At 33.5% G+C, this 21,552-nt stretch overlaps 3 protein-coding genes across 5 annotated transcripts in view; 2 read left to right on the plus strand and 1 right to left on the minus strand.

The window, feature by feature from the left end:
• Nucleotides 1–7,188: 7,188 nt before the first annotated feature.
• Nucleotides 7,189–21,552, minus strand: part of LOC102616562 (putative F-box protein PP2-B12) — a 99,575-nt gene continuing 85,211 nt past the window's right edge. The window contains exons 1-5 of one of the 3 annotated variants that reach the window (XM_015525792.3): nucleotides 11,136–11,446; nucleotides 10,282–10,383; nucleotides 8,353–8,545; nucleotides 7,811–7,929; nucleotides 7,189–7,623 (exon numbers count right to left, since the gene is read on the minus strand). In XM_015525792.3, the coding sequence (XP_015381278.2) occupies nucleotides 7,215–7,623; nucleotides 7,811–7,929; nucleotides 8,353–8,545; nucleotides 10,282–10,383; nucleotides 11,136–11,305 (993 nt within the window). In that variant the 5' untranslated portion in view covers nucleotides 11,306–11,446 and the 3' untranslated portion in view covers nucleotides 7,189–7,214. Of the gene's footprint in view, nucleotides 7,624–7,810; nucleotides 7,930–8,352; nucleotides 8,546–10,281; nucleotides 10,384–11,035; nucleotides 11,447–21,552 lie in introns of those variants that run through there. The other 2 variants (XM_006493653.4, XM_052433363.1) reach the window with 2 other exon arrangements.
• On the plus strand, nucleotides 16,113–16,934 carry LOC107175277 (uncharacterized). The gene has a single exon (XM_015526680.2). The coding sequence runs from the start codon at nucleotides 16,113–16,115 to the stop codon at nucleotides 16,932–16,934; it is 822 nt and encodes a 273-aa protein (XP_015382166.2).
• Nucleotides 19,554–20,192, plus strand: LOC127899902 (secreted RxLR effector protein 161-like). The gene has a single exon (XM_052434050.1). The coding sequence runs from the start codon at nucleotides 19,554–19,556 to the stop codon at nucleotides 20,190–20,192; it is 639 nt and encodes a 212-aa protein (XP_052290010.1).

A 21,552-nucleotide genomic window follows, 5' to 3' on the forward strand; every position in this document is an offset into this window, starting at 1 on the left:
TATTGTGCTTGATTGAATTTATTGTTTTCGTTTCCATTAAGACATTAGATTGAATTGTTGTGTAGTTTGCTTAGCATAAATTTTAAAATCACAATTCACCTCCCTCTTGGGTTGCATAACTAATAATAATATAAATATTAAATAATAACGACGTTAGTGATAGTAATAATTAAAAAAATAATAATTAAAATAATGAATATAATAAAATTTAACAACAATAATAATAATATAATAATACAATAATAATAATAACAACAGTTAAAATTCTTTTCAAATGCCATTTTATCAAAAAAAGATTTATATATAAAAATTTATAACTTCTAGTGCCTATTTATTTTTTCATAAAACATAAGGTAATGTGGTGTAATTAAACGAAAAAGACAAAAGTTAATGGTATGTTGCAGTCGTGGCAACATAGTTTTATCCAGAATAGGTACACACCAAGATGCCATCATCTCAATTTTCACTGAAGAACTCACCCATCTCAATCTTCATTCACCAATGTCCCTTGTCTTGAGGAATTAAGATTCAGTCCTGAATTTTATTTATTTTAAGTAAATAATCAATGGTTAAGATTTATTTTGTGTTTTTTTTTTCTAAATTTCTCTTGCTTAACAGTCATTGATTTGGTGCTCAACAAAAACTAAACTCAGCATTGAATCCTTATATTGTCTTGAGATAGCTGAGCCATTTTTTTTTTTGGCCTTTTTTTATTATCGATTCCTTCAAAGTAGACGCTGAAGTCCATTGGTCTTCTTTGAAATCCATATTTGAGCTCAACAAATTTGAAAACAAGGTAAGCACTAAGTAACATAGTTGGTTCGAAGTGACAAAATCCTGGCTTTTATCATTACTTTGAGATCAAACCACCATAGATACTCGAGATTAAAATTATAGTACAAGTGGTATTCAAGCTCTTATTTTTCAAATTTGTTGCTTAAGATTCAGTCCTGAATTTTATTTATTTTAAGTAAATAATCAATGGTTAAGATTTATTTTGTGTGTTTTTTTTTCTAAATTTCTCTTGCTTAACAGCCATTAATTTGGTGCCCAACAAAAACTAAACTCAGCACTGAATCCTTATATTGTCTTGAGATAGCTGAGCCATTTTTTTTTTGGCCTTTTTTGATTATCGATTCCTTCAAAGTAGACGCTGAAGTCCATTGGTCTTCTTTGAAATCCATATTTAAGCTCAACAAATTTGAAAACAAGGTAAGCACTAAGTAACATAGTTGGTTCGAAGTGATAAAATTCTGGCTTTTATCCTTGCTTTGAGATCAAACCACCATAGATACTCGAGATTAAAATTATAGTACAAGTGGTATTCAAGCTCTTATTTTTGCAACTTTAGCTGTGGTTTATATAGGCAAATCTATGGAGGGACATTTTTGACTCGTTTTTGAAATACTCTTTTTTTATATCTTAGAATAAAGGCAATGTATGCTTAACTCAAGATAATCTACTTAGGAAAAATATGTGTCCAAACATAAATCTACAAATACAGCATACACAATCAAGAGTCGTAGAAGAAAATTATGATATTGGGGAATTGTAGGAAAGAGATCTAAAGGGTATTTTTCATGAAATTCCTCTTTAGCCTTATTATATCATCCCCCCTCCCTGCGAATTAATATTCTTTTTATATTGTTTTGTTCATTTTTGTTCATTCAATTTGAATAGCAAATACCGAGAGTGATAATTAGAATACAAATTCTTATAGTATCACGGCGGGTGATTAAAAAAGAAAAAGAAGAAAAGAAAGATGCTTTATAAAATTATTCCCCTTTTAGTTGATTTTAATCAATTCTTCAATTCAATAATTGACCAAAAAAGAATATTAATATAATAAATTGCATGGTCGTACCTCAATCAAATATTGATATTTAGTTCTATGCAATAATTCACCTCAATGAATTCCTCTATTTTACTTTATTACCATTAAGTAAAAGCCAATTATCCATGATCGATTGATTCATTCCAACTCATTGATTAAATCAAGTAGAAACATCAGAAAAAAGGAGCTTCATCTTTACAAACAAGATATATAGCCTTATTGTTTTGAATAGTTTTTCACCAAAAAAAATAGTTATCCTTTTCCCGAGACTCAATATGCGCCTCATACTTGCTCTCCATGCATATTTTCAAACACCCAAGCAGTCACACGTATGAAGGATAAAAATATCTCTGACATAACAATAAGGAACACTAATAAAATAACACAGATGGCACAACAGCCGGGGTACTTCTTATAAAATACTCAGGTTGTATTTTTTATCATAACAAACAACACACACACACACCATAAGGGCTGAGGTTTCTTCCACCTCCAGCCACCATTACTAAGTGCTTGCAAGCTCTCTAACCTAAGATAACCCAACTCTGACTTGAGCATCAAAGTGTAGTCGCCGGCCACCCTCGGCTCCACCTCTAAACTCTTTTTCGTTGTTTTGTAGGTCTAAGGCAATTTGGCAAGTTTTCTGAGTCTGGATTAAAACCTCTCACCCTATCTAGTATCCCCCCACTCTTCCATCACTCTTTAAAAACTAAAACAACCCCTACACCCCAAACAAGCGAGGCACCCTATGTCCCAACAAAAATAAATTCATTGTTCTTAATTTGGTTTTGTTGTTTTAACCCACACACCCAAAATCTACTAAAAGCAAATACTAACCCTTATCTTATAATATTACTCAAAGTTTTTCACCCTCATCTCCTTAGGATGATATTCCATATTTTTTAATGTAAAAATTACTAAAAGGCAAAATTTACTTAATTATTTATACAAAACATATGTATAATTATTGCATTATAAGTATCTACATTTTTCCCCTTCTCTTTTTAAAATCTTTTGACAACTCTTGATTTTAGGAACTACTTGTCTGGTACATGTAAACATTAATAGTACGAAAGTGGCCTCAGAGTGTAAAAAGTCAATAATAATTTCCAAAAGAGATTTAATTAACAATGTACCCGACAAAGAAATTAAGTGTTTTGCTAATTGGAAATTTTGCTCAAGACCCTCAACTTAACATCATTGAAAAAGCTTATTTTGTTTCTGCCCACCATGGATGGTAACCCCAAGTATTTCTAATGTCTAGAAACAACATTAAAGTTAAAGATTGCTTTAATTGCTATCACTTTTTCCATTTTTGTGTTCCCACTAAAAAACATAGATGACTTGTCTAAGTTAAAGAGTTGCCTTGATGCTGTAGTGTAGCAATCAAATATTTTTTTCAAGTGTTGACCTTCTACCACATCTGCTCTCATGAAGATCAAACTATCATCCGCAAAAAGTAAGTGTGATATGGTGGTGGTACTCCCAAATTTCAGGCCATGTATAATATTCTGTTCTTCAACTTGAAGTAATAGGCTGGAAAACACCTCTGCACACATGATAAACAAATAAGGAGACAAAGGACAGCCCTGCCTTAGCCCCCTTTGAGGAGTAATCAGTCCTTTAGGCACCCCATTTATAATCACTGAGAAAGAGGTTGATGTAATGCACATCATTATCAAATTAACCCAATTATGAGAGAAGCCTAGCTTTAGCATTGTTGCTTCCACAAAACTCCACTCCACCCTATCATAGGCTTTACTAATATATAGTTTTAGAGTAACTAAGCCATGTTTCTTCCCCTTCTTATGTCTAATTTTATAGAGGCATTCATACCCAATGATAATATTGTCGGTTATTAACCTATTAGGAATGAAGACACTTTGTGTAGGGGATATGATTTTCTATAGATGACATTACACAAGCTTATACGCCTAAAATCAGAGACTTTCTTAGGCTTCTCTATTTTAGGGATTAGAGCAATGTAAGTGTGATTTAGAGGAGCAAGGGTACCTTTTTCATTAAGAACATTGAGACAAGTGGAGATGACACCTCTGCTAACTAGCTTCCAGTGTTTTTGGAAAAACACAGCCGGGAGACCATCAGGGCCGGAGGCTTTCGTAGGGCACATTTGGGCAAGGGCTACTACAATTTCATCTTCCGCGAAGGGTTGGTCCAACTCTTCATTCATCTCCTCTGAGATTTTCGATTTTAATCCAGTAAGAGTAGCATCTATGTGATCTTGGGAGGGCTTGGTGGTGGTGAACATTTTTGCAAAATAGGAGCATAACTCCTTTTCTACCTCCCCTTCATTGTCTCTCCAATTTCTATTTTCATCATTAATTCTCCAAATCTTATTCTTCCTTTTTTCTTGAAGAAGCTTTAGAGTAAAAGAATTTGGTATTCTTATCACTCTCTTTAAGCCAGTCAGCTCGAGATTGTTGTTTCCAGTAAATCTTTTCCTCCATCAGCAAATTGTCAATTTGTTTCTCAATTAGCTTTATCTCCTCACCATTCTCCTCCTGATTTGTGTTCTATTTCAACCCTTCAAGCTTGGTTACCAAATTCTTCATCTTCTTTTTATTTCCTTTGAATTCGTTTCCGCTCCACCATTTTAATTGCATCATAGAATTTTTTGCTGCTCTTGAAAACGCTTGAACAAGATTCCCCTTTTTCCAGTCTACATTTCTCAGCCACTCTTTTTCGATAATCTCTTGACAAGCCTCGTAGGGACTCCAAAAATCCTCATAATGAATTCTTCTAAAGTTTCTCCTTCTATAGCTCAATTAACTGTCTCTATCAACAACCTCCATTGTGATTGAGCTATGATCTGAGGTCCATGACTCTAAATGAACAGCCACCAGGTCATGAAAATGATCTTTCCAATTTGTACAACAACGACATCTATCCAATCGCTCCTCTACATACCGCTGTCCATACCTCTTATTTGACCAAGTATATATTCTCCTCGAAAATTTCAGATCTACTAAACCACTATCTTTTACAGCATCCCTGAAATCGTTTATCATTCTCACATATCTATCATTACCCCTTCTTTTTTCTTTTAAGCGTAAAATTTCATTAAAGTCACCACAACATAACCAGGGAGAAGATGATAAACCTGCCAAACGCCTCAACAATGACCGGGTATGCCTTTTCTAACTTGCTTCTGGACTGCCATATATCCCTATGCATATGAAATTCTTCCCGTTTTCAGTGCTCATTCCAGCGTCTATGTGGTGACAACTAAAGAAAGCAATATTAACATCTATATCTGAATTCCAAAGCATTGCCAACCCTCCACCTAATCTACTTCTATTCGCCGAAAAGCAACAGTCAAACTTTAGCTTTATTCTAACTTTATTCATTTGCCCAAACAATATCTTCATTTCACACAGGAAAACAATTTGTGGTCTGTGCTCTTGGAGAATTTTTCTCAATGCGAGTAACGTTCGGGGATTCCCAAAACCTCGAGCGTTCCAGCTAAAGATTTTCATGGATGGCGGCAGGGCTGAATGCCAGCCTCCGCCGATAATTCTTTCATGCTTAGCTCCACAATCTCCATTTCCTCCATGCTAGTTCCCTTCCAACTCAGTTTAAGTTTTGCTGCAGGGGAATGAAAATAGCTTCCCGTATTGATCTCCTTTCGTGGGCCTTCAATTTTCTGTTTTTTGTGTTTGGGCTTGTCATCTTGACTTCACCCATGAGCCTTTTCTTAGTGATAGGCTCACTTTTACTGGCTTCTTTTCCATTGTGGTTCCTAGCTTGTAATTTCCATCTTCTAATCTTGGGCTTTTTCATGTGTTTTCTCGGTCCATTATCCACAACTTCTTCATCCGAGCTTACATGGCTATTTTGGGCATTCTCTCCTTGTACATTTTCCAAGGCTAAAATCCCTAAATTTTATGTTTCGTCTTCCCCCCTTATTTCCCCCCCTTTCCTCCTGCCATTTTCTTTCCTATCTCAGAACTCTCTGTGCATCCAGCAGTGGGCCTCTGACTTTGGCTACCTTCAATCTACTGTCTCGGTTTTCCCCCTACATGGATTACTTGCTCAATAGCCCCTTCAGCCACGTGTTCACCTTCTATTGGTTCTATGCACCCACCCGCTTTCTTTTGGGTAAGCTCTGCCCCAGTTTCTTCTTGTCCTTTCCCTTTCCTTTGTTGTTTTTATGACTGATCGTTATGTTCTTGGCTTGTAAAATTCCCGGTTTTTCTGTCTTTGTGTTGATTCCATCCTTCATGGTTCTTGTTTTGCTTAAAGCGATTTGAGAATGTAATCGCTTTCAACCAAGAGCCAAATGGAAGATCCTCTTTAAGCTGTCCTTTGTAATTCCCACATTCTCTAAATTGATGTCTCAGCTTAAAAATTGGTGGGTTGGTAGATGAAGTTAATTAAAAGCTATGTATCCTCTAAAATGGCATAAGCTTGTCGTTGGATTTGCAAAATTAATTGTAAGTGGCTTTCTATTTAGGAAGCATTGTGATCACAATCACTTCTTTAGGTTTTCTTTTATGAACTTTCTTTCTCTTGTTGTGAATGAAGAATATGGAAATGGACGATCTTTTTTTTTTTTTTTGGGTTAAAGTGAAAAGATGTTGTCTTTGTTCAAAGGTTCGCCTATATGAAAAGATAAAATTACCCTTTTGATGCCATTACATTCTAATGGAAATTAACGATTTAGTGGATGACTGATATATTTTGTAAATTTATGGTGGATGAATGATACAACCTGAAAGCATTGTAATAATATGCTTGATAACAGAACAAGTTAAAAGTGTAAGCGTGATAAATTTTCCTTCAATTTAATAAGGATTTTTTTCCTTTTTGATAAATTTCAATTTATTCCCCTAACTAATTGATTATTTTGAAATTATTTCTTAAATTATTGAGAACTTTAACTTATCCTTAACAATTCTTAAGAAAATAAATTTTTTTCCATCAACATATTCATTTGACCTTATATTTTGAACAATAATTGAGGAGAAGCTAAAGTTTATAATAACTTCATAGGTATTTTGAAGATAATCAATTTATTAAAAAAAAGTGAAATTAACCTTTCTTTTTGTGAAAAAATGTTTTTTTTCTTTTCTTTATTTAAACAGTAATAATAATATGAGGCTTTCGGACCCTAAAACTTAATTAAATTGATAAGGATATTAAATTACAAGAATTAATAGTCTCAAAAAATCTGGAGATCAGCGGGAGAATTTTTAATTTTTTTATCCATATTTCTTTCGGATGATGTTCTGCATTTCTTGATGTAAAAAATTGCTAAAAAGAAAAGAAAAGAATTTAAACTTCAGCTCTGCTTATCACAGAATGTTGTCAAGGAAGTAATTGCACTTATCAGCTGTTAATTTATATATATACTTGTGATTCAAGGCATCAGCCTTTTTTTTGGCCTGAGCTCAATTCCTTCTATAACGAGGCCATGCCTAGTGCCAAATCTATCAAAATCTAATAGGCTACATAATAACGTCCCATCGTCTCCATTTTTATTGAAGAACTCACCCATCTCAATCTCCATCCATCCATCTCTTCTGTCATGAAATAGCTGAGGCGTATTTCTTGAAGGATCTAAGAAGAGTCCTTGCCTTTCCTCATCATTGATTCCTTCAACGTAGACCCCAGATGCTAATAGTGTACTTCCAAATCCATCTGTGGACTTGCCAAACTTGAACACAAGGTAAGCTGCATAGTTGGTTCTGTTGGACAAAATTCTTGTCTCTATCCTTGCGTTGACTTCGAAAAACCAAAAATAAACGAGCTCAGCCACCTCAGGAAACCTGCCAATGCATAGAGCAAACGAAATCGTACTGTTAGAAAAAGCTTCTCCCCATCCTTATGAGTAGTATTTGAACACTAAATATGTTTTGTTTTAATTCATGAAATTTTACCGACTAAATTAGTTGGCTTCCTCAAAACTGTTGGTGAACTAATTGATTATAATACTAAAGATGAAAGATAAATTACCTAGACTTCGGTAGTGAAGTCCATTTCCAAAAATTGGCTGTACTTCCCCATTCTATACAAAGGCCTCTTGCCCCAACCATGTAACATTTTTTCCCGGTCTCTTTCTCCAGTGCAAAGCTCTGTTGAAGGACATATAATGCCCATCTGTTAGCTAGATTATAATTTTTCGAATTTATACTATATGGTACGGTTATGCATATACAACCGGATGAGATAAGATTTAAAATAAGATGTTAATTTTTAGAACCTCATAAGATTAAGGAGTATTACTTAACTATATAAGAAACTTAAAGTCAGATATTTGGTGACTTCAAAGTAGTTAAAGCTAACAAATCATTTTTTGGATACTATCTATACAATTTACAATAAGCTAGGCTGGGCACACAAAATCAATTATATAAACCAGCCAATCAAGCTTTTAACACTAGCTTTATGTTTGTCATTTCTCAATTTGAACACTAGCTTTAAGTTTCATTGCTTCAATTACCAAATTTAGGAGTCATAAGCATAGGCTGTGAAATTGAGAGGTGATGAAAGCTTACCATGGTACAATTGTTGATGAAGACGGGGTAGTGACAAAGATGAAAATAAAGATCTTTCTTAGGCAAGGAAGTGCTCAAAGATGAAGAAGAGACAGAGTTGGAAATGATCAACTTGTAATCGGACGGCAGAAACTTCTCCCACACCAAATCCGAATCCGCAGCTGATTTGAATATATGAGATACCGCTGCTAGTCTACAAGCATCGCGAGGAGTTGTAAGAGAAATTATGTGCGAAATGCACTCTACTGGCAGAGCATTTGTAATATCCATTTTACTCGTTCTGTTTATTCATTAGACAAAAAGTGAGCTTTTATAGGAAACACTCACAAGCCCTTCTTTGTGAAGCTGTTGGTTTGTTTCAACGACTTCTTTGGGAAGTTGACGGCAAATATTATTCAACTATCTAAAATATCAAATAATTACAACAAGTTTCAAAAGATAATAAATAATTACAACTTTTTGTCAAAAATTTCTTTAGTTGAGTTAGGGCTAGTTAGGATTGAGATAACTGATAAAATAAGTTATTTTTACCATACTAATAAGCCACTAAACCAAAAAAAAAAAAAAAAACTAGGTGTTTGGTAATTGTGTTACTAATAGTGTTATGAGTTTTGTATGATAAATTATGTTACCAAATTGTTGTTTCAATGTAAAATATGTGAGGATAAATATAGACAAAAGTATAAGTTGTCTTTTATTTTTCTAGATTAATTTAATAAGTTGTCTGAAAATAATTTTTTTTTTAAATGCACAAATTTATATGAAGCGCAGAAGAAAAAAACTCAACAAGTTAAAATTTAATGAACTTTATAAGTTGTCCATATAAAGTATGATAAAATTTATAGCAAAATACATAAATTTTAAAAAATAAAAATTAATACATATTACTTGCTCTAAAATTTTGATGCTCTTCAATTTCTGCAACTGAAACATACTGAATACGCTATTCTACTATGGATAAAATAATTTTTTTTCTTTTACAGTATTGATAATTTGATCTCTGTATCTAGAAGTTTAAAATAAAGATCCTTTTTTTATCTGTCATTTTCTTTTAAGTACTTAGTTTTTCTGCAATTATTATAACAAGAATAGTAATGAAATTTTTTTTTGAACATTTTGCACAACAGGGCCCGGCCCAATAAGGAAATACTTGCCCAGCCTAAACCTACGCAAACTTTGAACCCAATTTTGAACCAATCAACATGAAATGATTTTCTAAATATACACAATACAACTTTGATCATAGAAGTAGGATATTATGCCCACCTAATGATCTTGAATACATATTAACATTAACGTATTCATCACAAAATGTTGCTGTGTCAAATATATAATTCAATCTATCAATCAATTTTAGGCCTAAGCTCAATTCCCTGTATAATGAACCATCCTTGGTGCTGGATTGACCACAATCAAATACACTACTCGCCAATAAGCCACATCTCCATTTTTATTGAAGTACTCACCCATCCCAATCTTCATCTACCCATCTCCTCTATTTTGAGATATTCAAGCATCATTGCTTCCAGGATCTTCGCCTTTTTTCATCATTGATTCCTTCGCTGTGGACTCCAGACTCAAACTCTTCTTTGAAATCCATAACTGGACTTAATAAACTTGGACAAAAGGTAAGCAGCCTAGTTGATACATTAGGACAGAGTTATAGTCTCTATCCTACCTTTGACGTCAAACAACCATAAACACACACTTGACTTCAGCTACCTTAGGAAACCTGCTATTGCATTGACACACGCATGGAGTAAATGAAATCATAATATATGCTACTGGTAACTAAAGCCTCTTTCCTCCCACGTGAATAGGGATTGAACTTTAGACCTTTCCTTTGAAAAATTTTACCGATTAAACTAGTTGCCACCTAAAAGTGCCGATGAAATTGATGGTAATACCAAAGGTGACAGTGCAAATTACCTAGATTTTGGTAGAGAAGTCCACTTCCAGTGGTTGGGTGTACCTTCCCATGCTAGACAAAGCCCTCTTGCCCCAATCGCTAACCTTCTCCAGTGCATAGCTCTGTTGAAAGACAATGACGTACGGTGTCAGCTAGATTAATTTTCCCATTTTATTGGCCAGTGTTGCAGATACTCGCATAAAACATGGAATGGTTTTGCAAACAATTGGATGCGAGAAGCTTACTAGAAGAACTAATTAGGTATTAAAAACTCATAGCATTAAGTATCTAACTAGATAACTATATAAGAAATCTCTAGTCGGCTGCCTGGTGACTTCATATACAGTGAAGTTTTTCCTGCTACTTCATATTACTATCTATGATGAAGTAGAAGGTTTATATAGCATGCAAAAAAATACAATTAGAAGTACTATGTAATTTTTTTTTTTTTGGCATCAAGTTTATATACCCTCAGCCAATAAAATGATATTATTATTTTTAAATGATAATATATATGCGCATGGTTTTGTATATTTGACATAATTTCATTAGCTAAGACTTCATATTTACCAAGAAACACAAAAAAGTGAGTCACCTAATTCCTCTAGAACTAAAAAGCAGGGGTAATTGCCATGCCATTAATTAATATATTCCCAAGTGCAGGACTAGAATCATTGCCTAAAAAGGATATTTTATCGTCATCTCATTTGGACCCTAAAACCAAATTCCATTTTAGCTAGATGATTAAAGAAAAATTGATCAAGTTTGACTCGCCTTGCTATCATTGGTTATGAAGATGGGGTTGTGATAAAGATAAAAAAAAAAAGATCCTTCTTGAACAAAGTGGTGATCAAAGATGAATCAGAGACTGAACTGAAAATGATCTCTTTGTAGTCGGACGGCGGAAATTTCACCCACGGAATCCGCAGCTGATTTGAAGACATGACATACCAGTGATGATCTGCAAGCATCACGAGGAGCTGTAAGAGGAATGACGTGGGAAGTGCTCTCCGCAGGCTGCTGATCAACAACAGGGATGCCCATTATTTTACTTTAATTTCTACGGTCTCTCTTCGGTTTCAACTCACAACAGTACTAATATCTTAATGTTTATGGGGCCAATGCAAGACTTTGCTAAGGTATCTGCGTAAGTCAAGTCAAGTAAATTGACAATGTTATTAAATTCTATCAACACACACACACACATATATATTATTATTAGATGAGTGGATGAAAGTTGCTAAAATGATCGAACACTTGGTCCACACGTTTTAAACAAAAGCACATTGATTTCAACAGTTGAAGTGAAAATGTACTCGTACTTAGAGATGGCAAAACACCGGGCAGGTCCGGGTATTGTCATGATCGGACCATGCCCGAATGCAACCGGTCTGAGTTCGGGTCCGGGCCGGATTTTAATCCGGGTATTTGAATTTTATATTTTTTAATATTTTATGTGTATATATTTTTTATTTTTTGGTAATTTTGTAAGTTTTAAATTTATTTCAATAAAATTTGACATGAAAATATAAACTTTAAGTGTTTAAAACTTTATATATGTATAATAAATAAGTCAAATAAATATAAAATATTTAAAATAATATATATTTTATAATTTTTTTAATAAAATCAGGGTTTCGGGTTTATCAAGTGATGTCCAAGACCGACCCGGCTTCATACCCGGCCCGCAACGCCCGGGTACGGTCCGGGTCCGGACTGAGCGGATATTTTTGCCACCTCTACTCGTACTGTCGGAAGAGCCACATGATGAGGCTAGCTAGAAATTATGGACATTAACTGGGGGAAATGTTGTGTGATTAATTTATTCTTTTATTCTTTTTAACAATATACATAAATTAAAAAAATTGTTTTGCAAATAAATTAAAATAAAACTATCTTTTTTATGTTTAAAAAAATAGAATAACAGAAATTGTTGTTATTATTATACGCAACAGTGGTGGATGCACTGGCAAAGGAGTTACGATAAGAGCAGAAATACAATATCAGATTGTTTAATTATCACTTCTAAAATTGGATTATTACCTATAATTTGGATGCTAGAATGTTAAATAAGTGATTATTTGATAATATTATGAACTCCCTACATGTGCATTGTCTAAATCCAGTAGAGACCGCAATTTGGATAATAATCCCTCCATTTCACACGATTTGATTTTAAATAAGTAGGTTTCAATTGACACACATTTCACATAATCTATACCAACCCGTTTCATAAATAGGCCGAACACAATTTTAATCTAAGCATTTCATTTATTCAATTATGATTTGCTAAATAAATTGCATATTATAGTTTTAAATTTTAAGGTATAACATCTGAAGGTAATTTTGGAATTGACTGACGAAAAAGACAAATTGAATAGTAAATATTATATGTATATTATTTAATATTCAGGTAATATTAGATATTATTTTAAGCTAAATTAAAATTAAAATTTAAGTTAATTGAATAAAATGAAGTGATTTGTTTATTTATTTATTAAATGGGTCAAAGATAAATCTTGATATTATAATTCGTTTAATACAAAGAGACACAGATTTACTAGATTTTGACTCAATTCATATGGATTCAACATGAATTCAACCCATTAGCCCAGATTATCATCCCTAATATTCATAAAGTTATAAAATTACTCAGTTGAATGTGCTATAGTAATAAAAACAATTGGAGATATCCGACGGATCGTGCCAGTCATCCAAATCAGGCATATGAGAGCAAGTGGCCCGACATGGCATGGTTACTGAGTTGGTGGGCTGTGCTGCAGCACTTTTTGAAAGGTTGGTCCAATTGGGCCCACAGCACGATTTTGTGTTATTTGTTTTTTTTAAAAATTAATTGTAGTTGAAAATTTTATGGAGTGAGTGAGCTAAATCTTGCGAATCTCTCCAACGAAACATTGATGGAGAGCTTGATTTCCAGCCTATTATTTCTAAAGCTTAGCAAATAACGCTCATAAAAATTGGTAAAAAGAATCAAATGGACCATACCCTTACTCAAGGATAAGGAATGATAGGCTTACTCTCTCTCAAGGATATAGTGAATTAAAAAGGGTGGCAAAATGAATAAATGAATTGAATTCAAATTGAATCATAAATGAATTAGTCAAAATTTTACTGATTTGAATTCAATTCGTTTATTAAAGGATTTTAAATCTCAAGATTCGGATTCGATTCGTTTATTAAATGAATATTTAGCTCGATTCATTTAATTAGTCTAGTGAAATTAATAAACGAATTGAATCGGATCTGAATTCGTTTACAATTCGTTTAAAAAAAATATAATTAATAAACAAAATTAAGCAAAATAAAAATATAAAAAAATCCACAAATTTAATAGTCTACAAAATACAAATAATCTATAACATATTCTATGATTGAATATACAATCATCCAAACACCAAATTACAAGTTCTTAACAACACAAATAACAATAATTCAAATTCAAATTATAAAGTAAGGTGATTTCATTAATTCTCTTCATTATGTCTTTGTCACCTTGAAAATAAAAATCCTTCACCAAAAAGTAAATACAATGATATTAACATGTTGTAACACTGATAATAGTCATCGTAAAATTTCAAAATATCAAATATATAGTAAATTTATACTATTGTTAAGGAAATAATAATAATTAATTCTCTTCTGAAGTAAGGAAACTTGACCACTGATGTATACCTTTTGAAAGTTGAACAAATTAAGCATATGTTAATATCAAACATGATGACCACACTTAGAAAGATTTGAGAAGAAAAGCTAGGCCGTAGGATAAGATGAGCAACGGAAACAATAATTAATATTATTAAATAAATTCTCAAACATTTCACTTTAGCTTTAATCCATTTTATCAATTATGAAATGGAAATTTAAAGACAACCAATCATAAGGTTGAATAACTTCTAAGCTCAAAAAATGAATCATTACTAAAGGTTGTATCTTGATGATGACAGTGCATTTGAAAAAAAAAATGCAAAAGAAAAAGAATCATATCAATTCAAAATGTGTAGAGATGAATCATCTCAAGTGATGGAGAAGTCTAAAGGAAAAGAATATATAATAAGTGAGATATGCCTCTAAATAGGTCAAAAATTCAAAAAAAAGAAAAAGAAAAAGAGCTTACTACGTGAGTGTGAGTTAGGTGAGATAGTACAGTTGAGAAATTGTGGAGAAAACAAAAAGAAATTGCTGAGGGTGAATTGTGAACACTGGAGACAAGAGAGGGCTTCCGCAGCTGAGAGATGAAGGGAAAGAAAGAGCAAAACAGTGAAATGAAAAAGGATATTATCATTTTCCCACCAAAGGTATTCTGACACATCATGTCAGTACTACGGTTTGGTAAAACTATCAATTTACCACCAAACATTTAAACTGTTAGCATTTTCCCACCATTCCGTTAAAACTCAGTTAATATGTAACGGAAAATTCCTCAAAGGTCAATTTTACCCCTGGAGCATAAAAGACCATGTAATTAACCTTTTATGAATTTTGTAATTAAATCATCATTTGTTGTTCTTCCTTTTTAAAGGACAAAAATTACCCTTTATGAATTTTGTAAAATTGACCATGTGGTGTTAGGTACTTCATAAATTGATTTAATTTATTTAATTTTTAAAGGAAAATTTTATTTATTTAATTTTTTGTGTAAAATTATTATCATCATATCAAAGATTAAATTGCTTCTTTTGCACATTCTTTTTGTTTCCCTTTCATAAATTGATTTTTAGTAGTAGAATAAATTGTCTTTAGCTTGTCAATTTAATAAATAATTTTGCCCTTTAAAAATTAAATAAATTAAATCAATTTATGAAATACCTAGCACCACACGGTCAATTTTACAAAATTTATAAAGGGTAATTTTTGTCCTTTAAGAAGGAAGAACAACAAATGATTATTTAATTACAATATTCATAAAAGGTTAATTGCATGGTCTTTTACGCTCCAGGGGTAAAATTGACCTTTTTTATAAATTTTCTATTACATATTAACTGAGTTTTAACGGAATGGTGGGAAAATGCTAACAGTTTAAATGTTTGGTGGTAAATTGATAGTTTTACCAAACTGTGGTACTGACATGATGTGTCAGAATACCTTTGGTGGGAAAATGATAATATCCCAATGAAAAATTAGGGCCGGCTGCCTAATTCTTGTTTCACTTTATGAGTTGTTTTATTATCGCTCAAAATCACAATATTAACCGTCAAATTAAAAAAAAAATTAAAATAAATTTAAGGACAAAAAAGTAATTTAATTAAACAAATTTTAAACGAATTGATCTGTATTCGATTCGTTTATAACCCAATTATTAAACAAATCCTAAACAAATAAATGAATCAATATCTTCAAACCTGAATTTGATTCATTTAATTAGCAAATCATAACAAATTCATCCATTAATTAAACGAATCAATTTTTTCAAACCCAAACCCATTTAATTCGCATCGAATCAAATTGAATAAATGAATCATGTGTTGGAATTTCCTTGTGTCAATAAGTTCCTTTTATGGTCCTAGTCTTTAGGAAGTTTGTTGGTAATGTTATTTGCAAGATTGTGTTTACCTAGTCTTTAGGCTAGAGTTACTGGAAAGTGGCTGCAATATTTGCTGAATAATGGCTGCTATTATTTCGTTAAGTTTGTTCATGTAACGCCTATAAAAGGCAACCTCATTGTGAATAAAATCAGTAGTACTTTCATCCATTTATTCTTGCTTTGAGTGAACTATTTCATATTCACTTATAACAGTGGTATCAGAGCTTGAATTAGAAAAGTGGGATTGCTAAAGTTAGTAACAGCAGCTTACTTGGCTCTTTTTCACTCGTGTTGTTGCAGCAGAAATTCATGGCTTCTGAGAATTTTGTTCAACCTGCAATTCCCCGCTTTGATGGTCACTATGACCATTGGAACATGTTGATGGAGAATTTCTTAAGGTCCAAGGAGTATTGGCAGGTTGTTTCAACTGGAATAACTGAACCACCAGCCGGTGTTGTTTTGACGGATGCTCAGAAAATAGAGCTTGAAGGGCAACGATTAAAGGATCTCAAGGCAAAGAATTACTTGTTCCAAGCTATTGATCGCTCAATCTTGGAAACAATTCTTAACAAAGACTCCTCCAAACAAATTTGGGATTCCTTGAAAAAGAAGTACCAAGGGACAGTAAGGGCAAAGCGGGTACACCTCCAGACACTTCGAGCTGAATTTGAATCTCTACGAATGAAGATGGGAGTGTCGGTCTCAACATACTTTGCAAGGACAATGGCAATCGCAAATAAGAGACGAATTCATGGCGAGCAGCTCGAGGATGTTATCATAATTGAGAAGATTCTTAGATCTTTAACGGCAAAATTTAACTATATTGTTTGTGCGATTGAGGAATCAATGGATATTGACACACTTTCGATTGATGAATTGGAAAGCACTTTGCTAGTCCATGAGCAAAAAGTAATCCGACAGGATAAGGAAGAACAGGCATTACAGGCAGCAGCAAATCTCAAACCAACTGGAGGGGGTAAAGGAGGTTGGAAAGGCAAGAATGGGCAGAACAGATCAGAAGAAAAGGTTGATGATTCTCAAGGAAAAGGAAAGGATTATGATGGTCAGAATTCGACAAGACATAAACCAAAGTCTAAAGACAAATCGAATGTTAAATGCTTCCGTTGTTAGAAGTACGGTCATTACCGCTCCGAGTGCCGTACTAATTTAAATAAGAATCGTGGCGAGAAATCTAACTTTGTAGAAAATAAGGAAGAAGAAATTTCCCTTCTTATGGCATGTCATACAAAGGAGGAAAGTCACCAAAATCTATGGTACTTAGATACCGGTTGCAGCAATCATATGTGTGGAGATAAATCTGTTTTTTCTGACTTGGATGAGACTTTTCAGAATACTATAAAATTTGGTGATGACTCCACAGTTTCTGTCATGGGGAAAGGAAGGGTTGCAATCCAAACCAAGGAAAGTTCTCATTCTATCTCAAATGTTCTATTCGTTCCTGAACTGAAAACTAACCTTCTCAGTGTTGGCCAGTTACAAGAAAAATGGTATGAGATCTCTATCAAGGAAGGAGTTTGCCGAATCCACGATGAAAAATTGGGCTTAATTGCTCAAGTGAAAATGACTGCAAACAGAATGTTCCCATTGTATCTTCACCATACTGTACACTCATGTTTTGCTGCAAATTTCAAAGATACAGCATGGTTATGGCACTTTCGTTACGGGGATCTTAGTTTTGGTGGATTGAAGACCTTGCAGCAGAAAAATATGGTGGTAGGCCTTCCACAATTTGAGCAACCTTCACAACTTTGCGAAGAGTGTATTGTCAGTAAGCAACATCGAGATAATTTCCCAAAAGGAAAATCTCGGAGGGCAAAGAAAGTGCTGGAGCTAGTGCATTCTGACTTATGTGGGCTAATCAAGCCAACATCAAATGGAGGTAAACGATATTTTATCTCATTTATTGATGATTTTAGTCGAAAAACCTGGGTTTATTTCTTGCAAGAAAAATCAGAAGCTTTCACAACCTTTCAAATGTTTAAAGCACTAGTTGAAAGAGAAGCTGACAGCCAAATTAAAATACTGCGTACTGATCGTGGTGGAGAGTTCAACTCTCAAGAATTTTGAAGCTTCTGTGAAAATCATAGAATTAGAAGACAATTGACAGCAGCCTACACACATCAGCAAAATGGTGTATGCGAGAGGAAAAATCGTACAATTCTTAATATGGTACGAAGCCTTCTGCAGAGGAGTGGTCTTTCTAAAAGTTTTTGGCCTGAAGCAGTTGTTTGGAGTGTTTATATTTTGAACAGAAGCCCCACAATAGCTGTTCAAAATATAACTCCTGAAGAAGCATGGAGTGGATGTAAGCCGGCAGTAGATCACTTTCGGGTATTTGGATGTATAGCATATGTCCACATACCAGATGAGAAAAGAAGAAAATTAAATGACAAAGGTGTAAAGTGCATTTTTCTTGGTGTTAGTGATCATTCAAAGTCCTACAAATTATATGATCCCATCATCAAGAAAATTGTCATTAGTCGTGATGTCATTTTTGATGAAGAGAAGACATGGATGTGGAGATACAGTTCTGTTGGGCAGCAAATTCCAGCAGATTTCGATGGTGAAATTGAAGAAAATTCACATCAACTTCAGCCTTCAACAGTCTCTGCTCCTGACCTGCCGCAAAATAGAGTCTCAGCAGAAACTCCACCAGCAACAAATGAACTTGATGAACAAGTTGAAGCTACAGATTCACGTTCTCAACGTGATAGAAGAAGGCCTGCATGGATGTCAGATTATGAGGTAACATGATTTATCACTCTTGAGAATCCACTCATACACTTTGCCTTGTTTTCAGAATGTGATCCTACAACTTTTAAAGAAGCTGTCAAAAAACAAAAATGGCTAAAAGCCATGGACGAAGAAATTGCATCCATTGAAAAAAATAATACTTGGGAGTTGACTGAACTTCCAATGGGGCAGAGGACAATAGGAGTCAAGTGGGTTTACAAGACAAAATTGAAGGAAAATGGTGAAATTGATAAATACAAGGCACGCCTAGTCGCCAAAGGCTACAAGCAAGAGTTCGGCGTGGATTATAAATAAGTATTTGCTCCCGTTGCAAGACTTGAAACGATCAGATTGATTATTGCTCTTGCAGCACAAAATTCATGGCATGTTTTTCAACTAGACGTGAAATTAGCATTCTTGCATGGGGAGCTACAAGAAAAGGTATTTATCGAACAACCTCCTGGATATGTGAAATTAGGTAGTGAGCATAAAGTCTATAAATTGAAAAAAGCTCTATATGGACTAAAACAAGCACCCCGAGCTTGGTATAGTCATATAGACGCTTATTTCTTGAAGGAAGGTTTTCGAAAATGGCCATATGAGCATACTTTGTACACAAAAATTGGAGATGATGGGAAAATGCTTATGGTATGCTTATATGTAGATGATTTGATTTACACGGGAAATGACAGAGTAATGTTTGAGAAATTCAAGGAATCCATTATGCTTGAATTTGATATGACTGATCTTGGTTTGCTGCATTATTTTCTTGGCTTCGAAGTCATACAATCTGATGCTGGAAATTTTATTTGTCAAAAGAAATATGTGGAAGAGATCTTAGAAAGATTTCAAATGAAGAACTGCAACTCTGTCACTACTCCAATTGAAAAAGGATTGAAGCTTGTTAAGGATCCTGCAGGAAGAATAGTTGATAGTACCCTTTACAAACAGATTGTTGGAAGCTTGATGTACTTAACGATAACTTGACCTGATATAATGCATGCAGTTAGTTCCATCAGCAGATATATGGAGCGTCCAAGAGAGGATCATCTTTTAGCTGCAAAGAGAATTCTTCGATACTTGCGTGGTACTGCTGAATTTGGGTTGTTCTACAAAAAAGGTAAAAAATCATATTTGTATGGCTTTGCAGACAGTGATTATGTTGGATATTTGGATGACAGAAGAAGCACATCTGGATATGTATTTATGTTTGGTTCAGCAGCTATTTCATGGTCATCTAAGAAGCAACCAATAGTTACTTTGTCAACAACTGAGGCTGAGTTTGTTGCAGCAGCTTCTTGTGCATGTCAAGCACTTTGGCTGAGAAATATTCTTCATGAACTTCAGTTTAAGCAACCAAAGTCAACACAAATCTTCTGTGATAATAGTTCAACAATTAAACTTTCAAAGAATCCGGTTCTACATAGAAGATGCAAGCACATAGATGTGAGATACCATTTCTTGCGAGACTTGACAAAAAATGAAGTCATTGATCTTGTTTATTGCAGGAGTGAAGACCAAGTGGTTGACATCTTTACTAAACCCCTCAAATTAGCTAGTTTTTTGAAGCTGAGAAAGTCACTTAGAGTTTGTAAATTACAATTTGAGGAAGATTCTGCAGAATGTTTAAACTGAATGTTAATAACATTTAGTTTAAGGGAGGGATTGCTGGAATTTCCTTGTGTCAATAAGTTGCTTTTATGGTCCTAGTCTTTAGGAAGTTTGTTGGTAATGTTATTTGCAAGATTGTATTTACCTAGTCTTTAGGCTAGAGTTACTGGAAAGTGGCTGCAATATTTGCTGAATAATGGCTGCTATTATTTCGTTAAGTTTGTTCATGTAACGCCTATAAAAGGCAACCTCATTGTGAATAAAATCAGTAGTACTTTCATCCATTTATCCTTGCTTTGAGTGAACTATTTCATATTCACTTATAACATTATGATCCATATTACTACCCCAAGAACCAATGCCCAGTTTGTAATTAAAATTATAAATTGGATCATTAAGGAGAAGTGGTAGTTAATGGATTTACTAGTTTGGTCAAAGTTGTATCATATTTAGGGGTGGATTTCCCTTGGGACCAGTGGGAATATTCAAGTCCCTAATACATATTTACACTTGAATTCTCACACTCCAAATTTTTAAAACAAATCAAAAGAGATGGGCTTGCAAACTAGAATCAAGCCTAAAAACATCAATATTAATTAAATTTTTAAATATTAATATTAATATTAGTGTGGAGAGAGCATTTTCAGCTATGAACATTCTGAAGAATCGGTTACGAAGCCAAATGAGAAAGTAATGGATGAATGATAGTTTAGTTGTTTACATAGAAAAAGACTTATTTAATAATATTGATAAGGAAGTTGTAACGCAACATTATCAATGTATGAAAACTCGAAAAGGACAATTGTAAACATATTTTGAAGTATGAAAAATCTTTCAAATTTATATATTTTTTATTATTTGAATTTTTTTATATTGTCATTGAATAAGCATCCAGTCAATCAATATGTTGACTCCGCCCTTGATCATATTCGACTAGCCAGTTACTATTTACAATTTATGTTCAGTCATAATTGGCTGGCATGCTTTTCTTGTTTTTATTTTGATAAAGGAATAAGGTTCATTATGCCTTCCTTATGAAAATGTAATTTTATCTTTTATCTTTTAATAAAATTTCATTGGCTTTGTCGAGATTGATTATATATATATAACTCAAGATTCATTCCCAGCTAGGCGGAATATTACCTCTAACACACTCCATTACGTGCATGCTAGTGTTTTTGCTTTGTCCTCATCACGTGGTTAAGTGCATGGGAATCTGGTTCTGATACTATATAAAAACTCATGGACCCCACTTTTACTCTTTTTACTCAAAAGTTAGTTCAAGAGTTGAGGATTATTCGAGCCTTAACCTAAGATTTAATCTTAGTCAATGTGAAGTATTGTCCCCAAGAGAAATAATATGTCCAATATTATAATTTAATAA

This window comes from Citrus sinensis, chromosome 9 (genome assembly GCF_022201045.2).
Source record: "Citrus sinensis cultivar Valencia sweet orange chromosome 9, DVS_A1.0, whole genome shotgun sequence".
NCBI classification, from domain to species: Eukaryota; Viridiplantae; Streptophyta; class Magnoliopsida; order Sapindales; family Rutaceae; genus Citrus; species Citrus sinensis.

Bases quoted from the DNA above. Each gene is read 5' to 3' on its own strand.
- LOC127899902 (XM_052434050.1), top strand. From the start codon at position 19,554: ATGCATGCAGTTAGTTCCATCAGCAGATATATGGAGCGTCCAAGAGAG.
- LOC107175277 (XM_015526680.2), top strand. From the start codon at position 16,113: ATGGCTTCTGAGAATTTTGTTCAACCTGCAATTCCCCGCTTTGATGGT.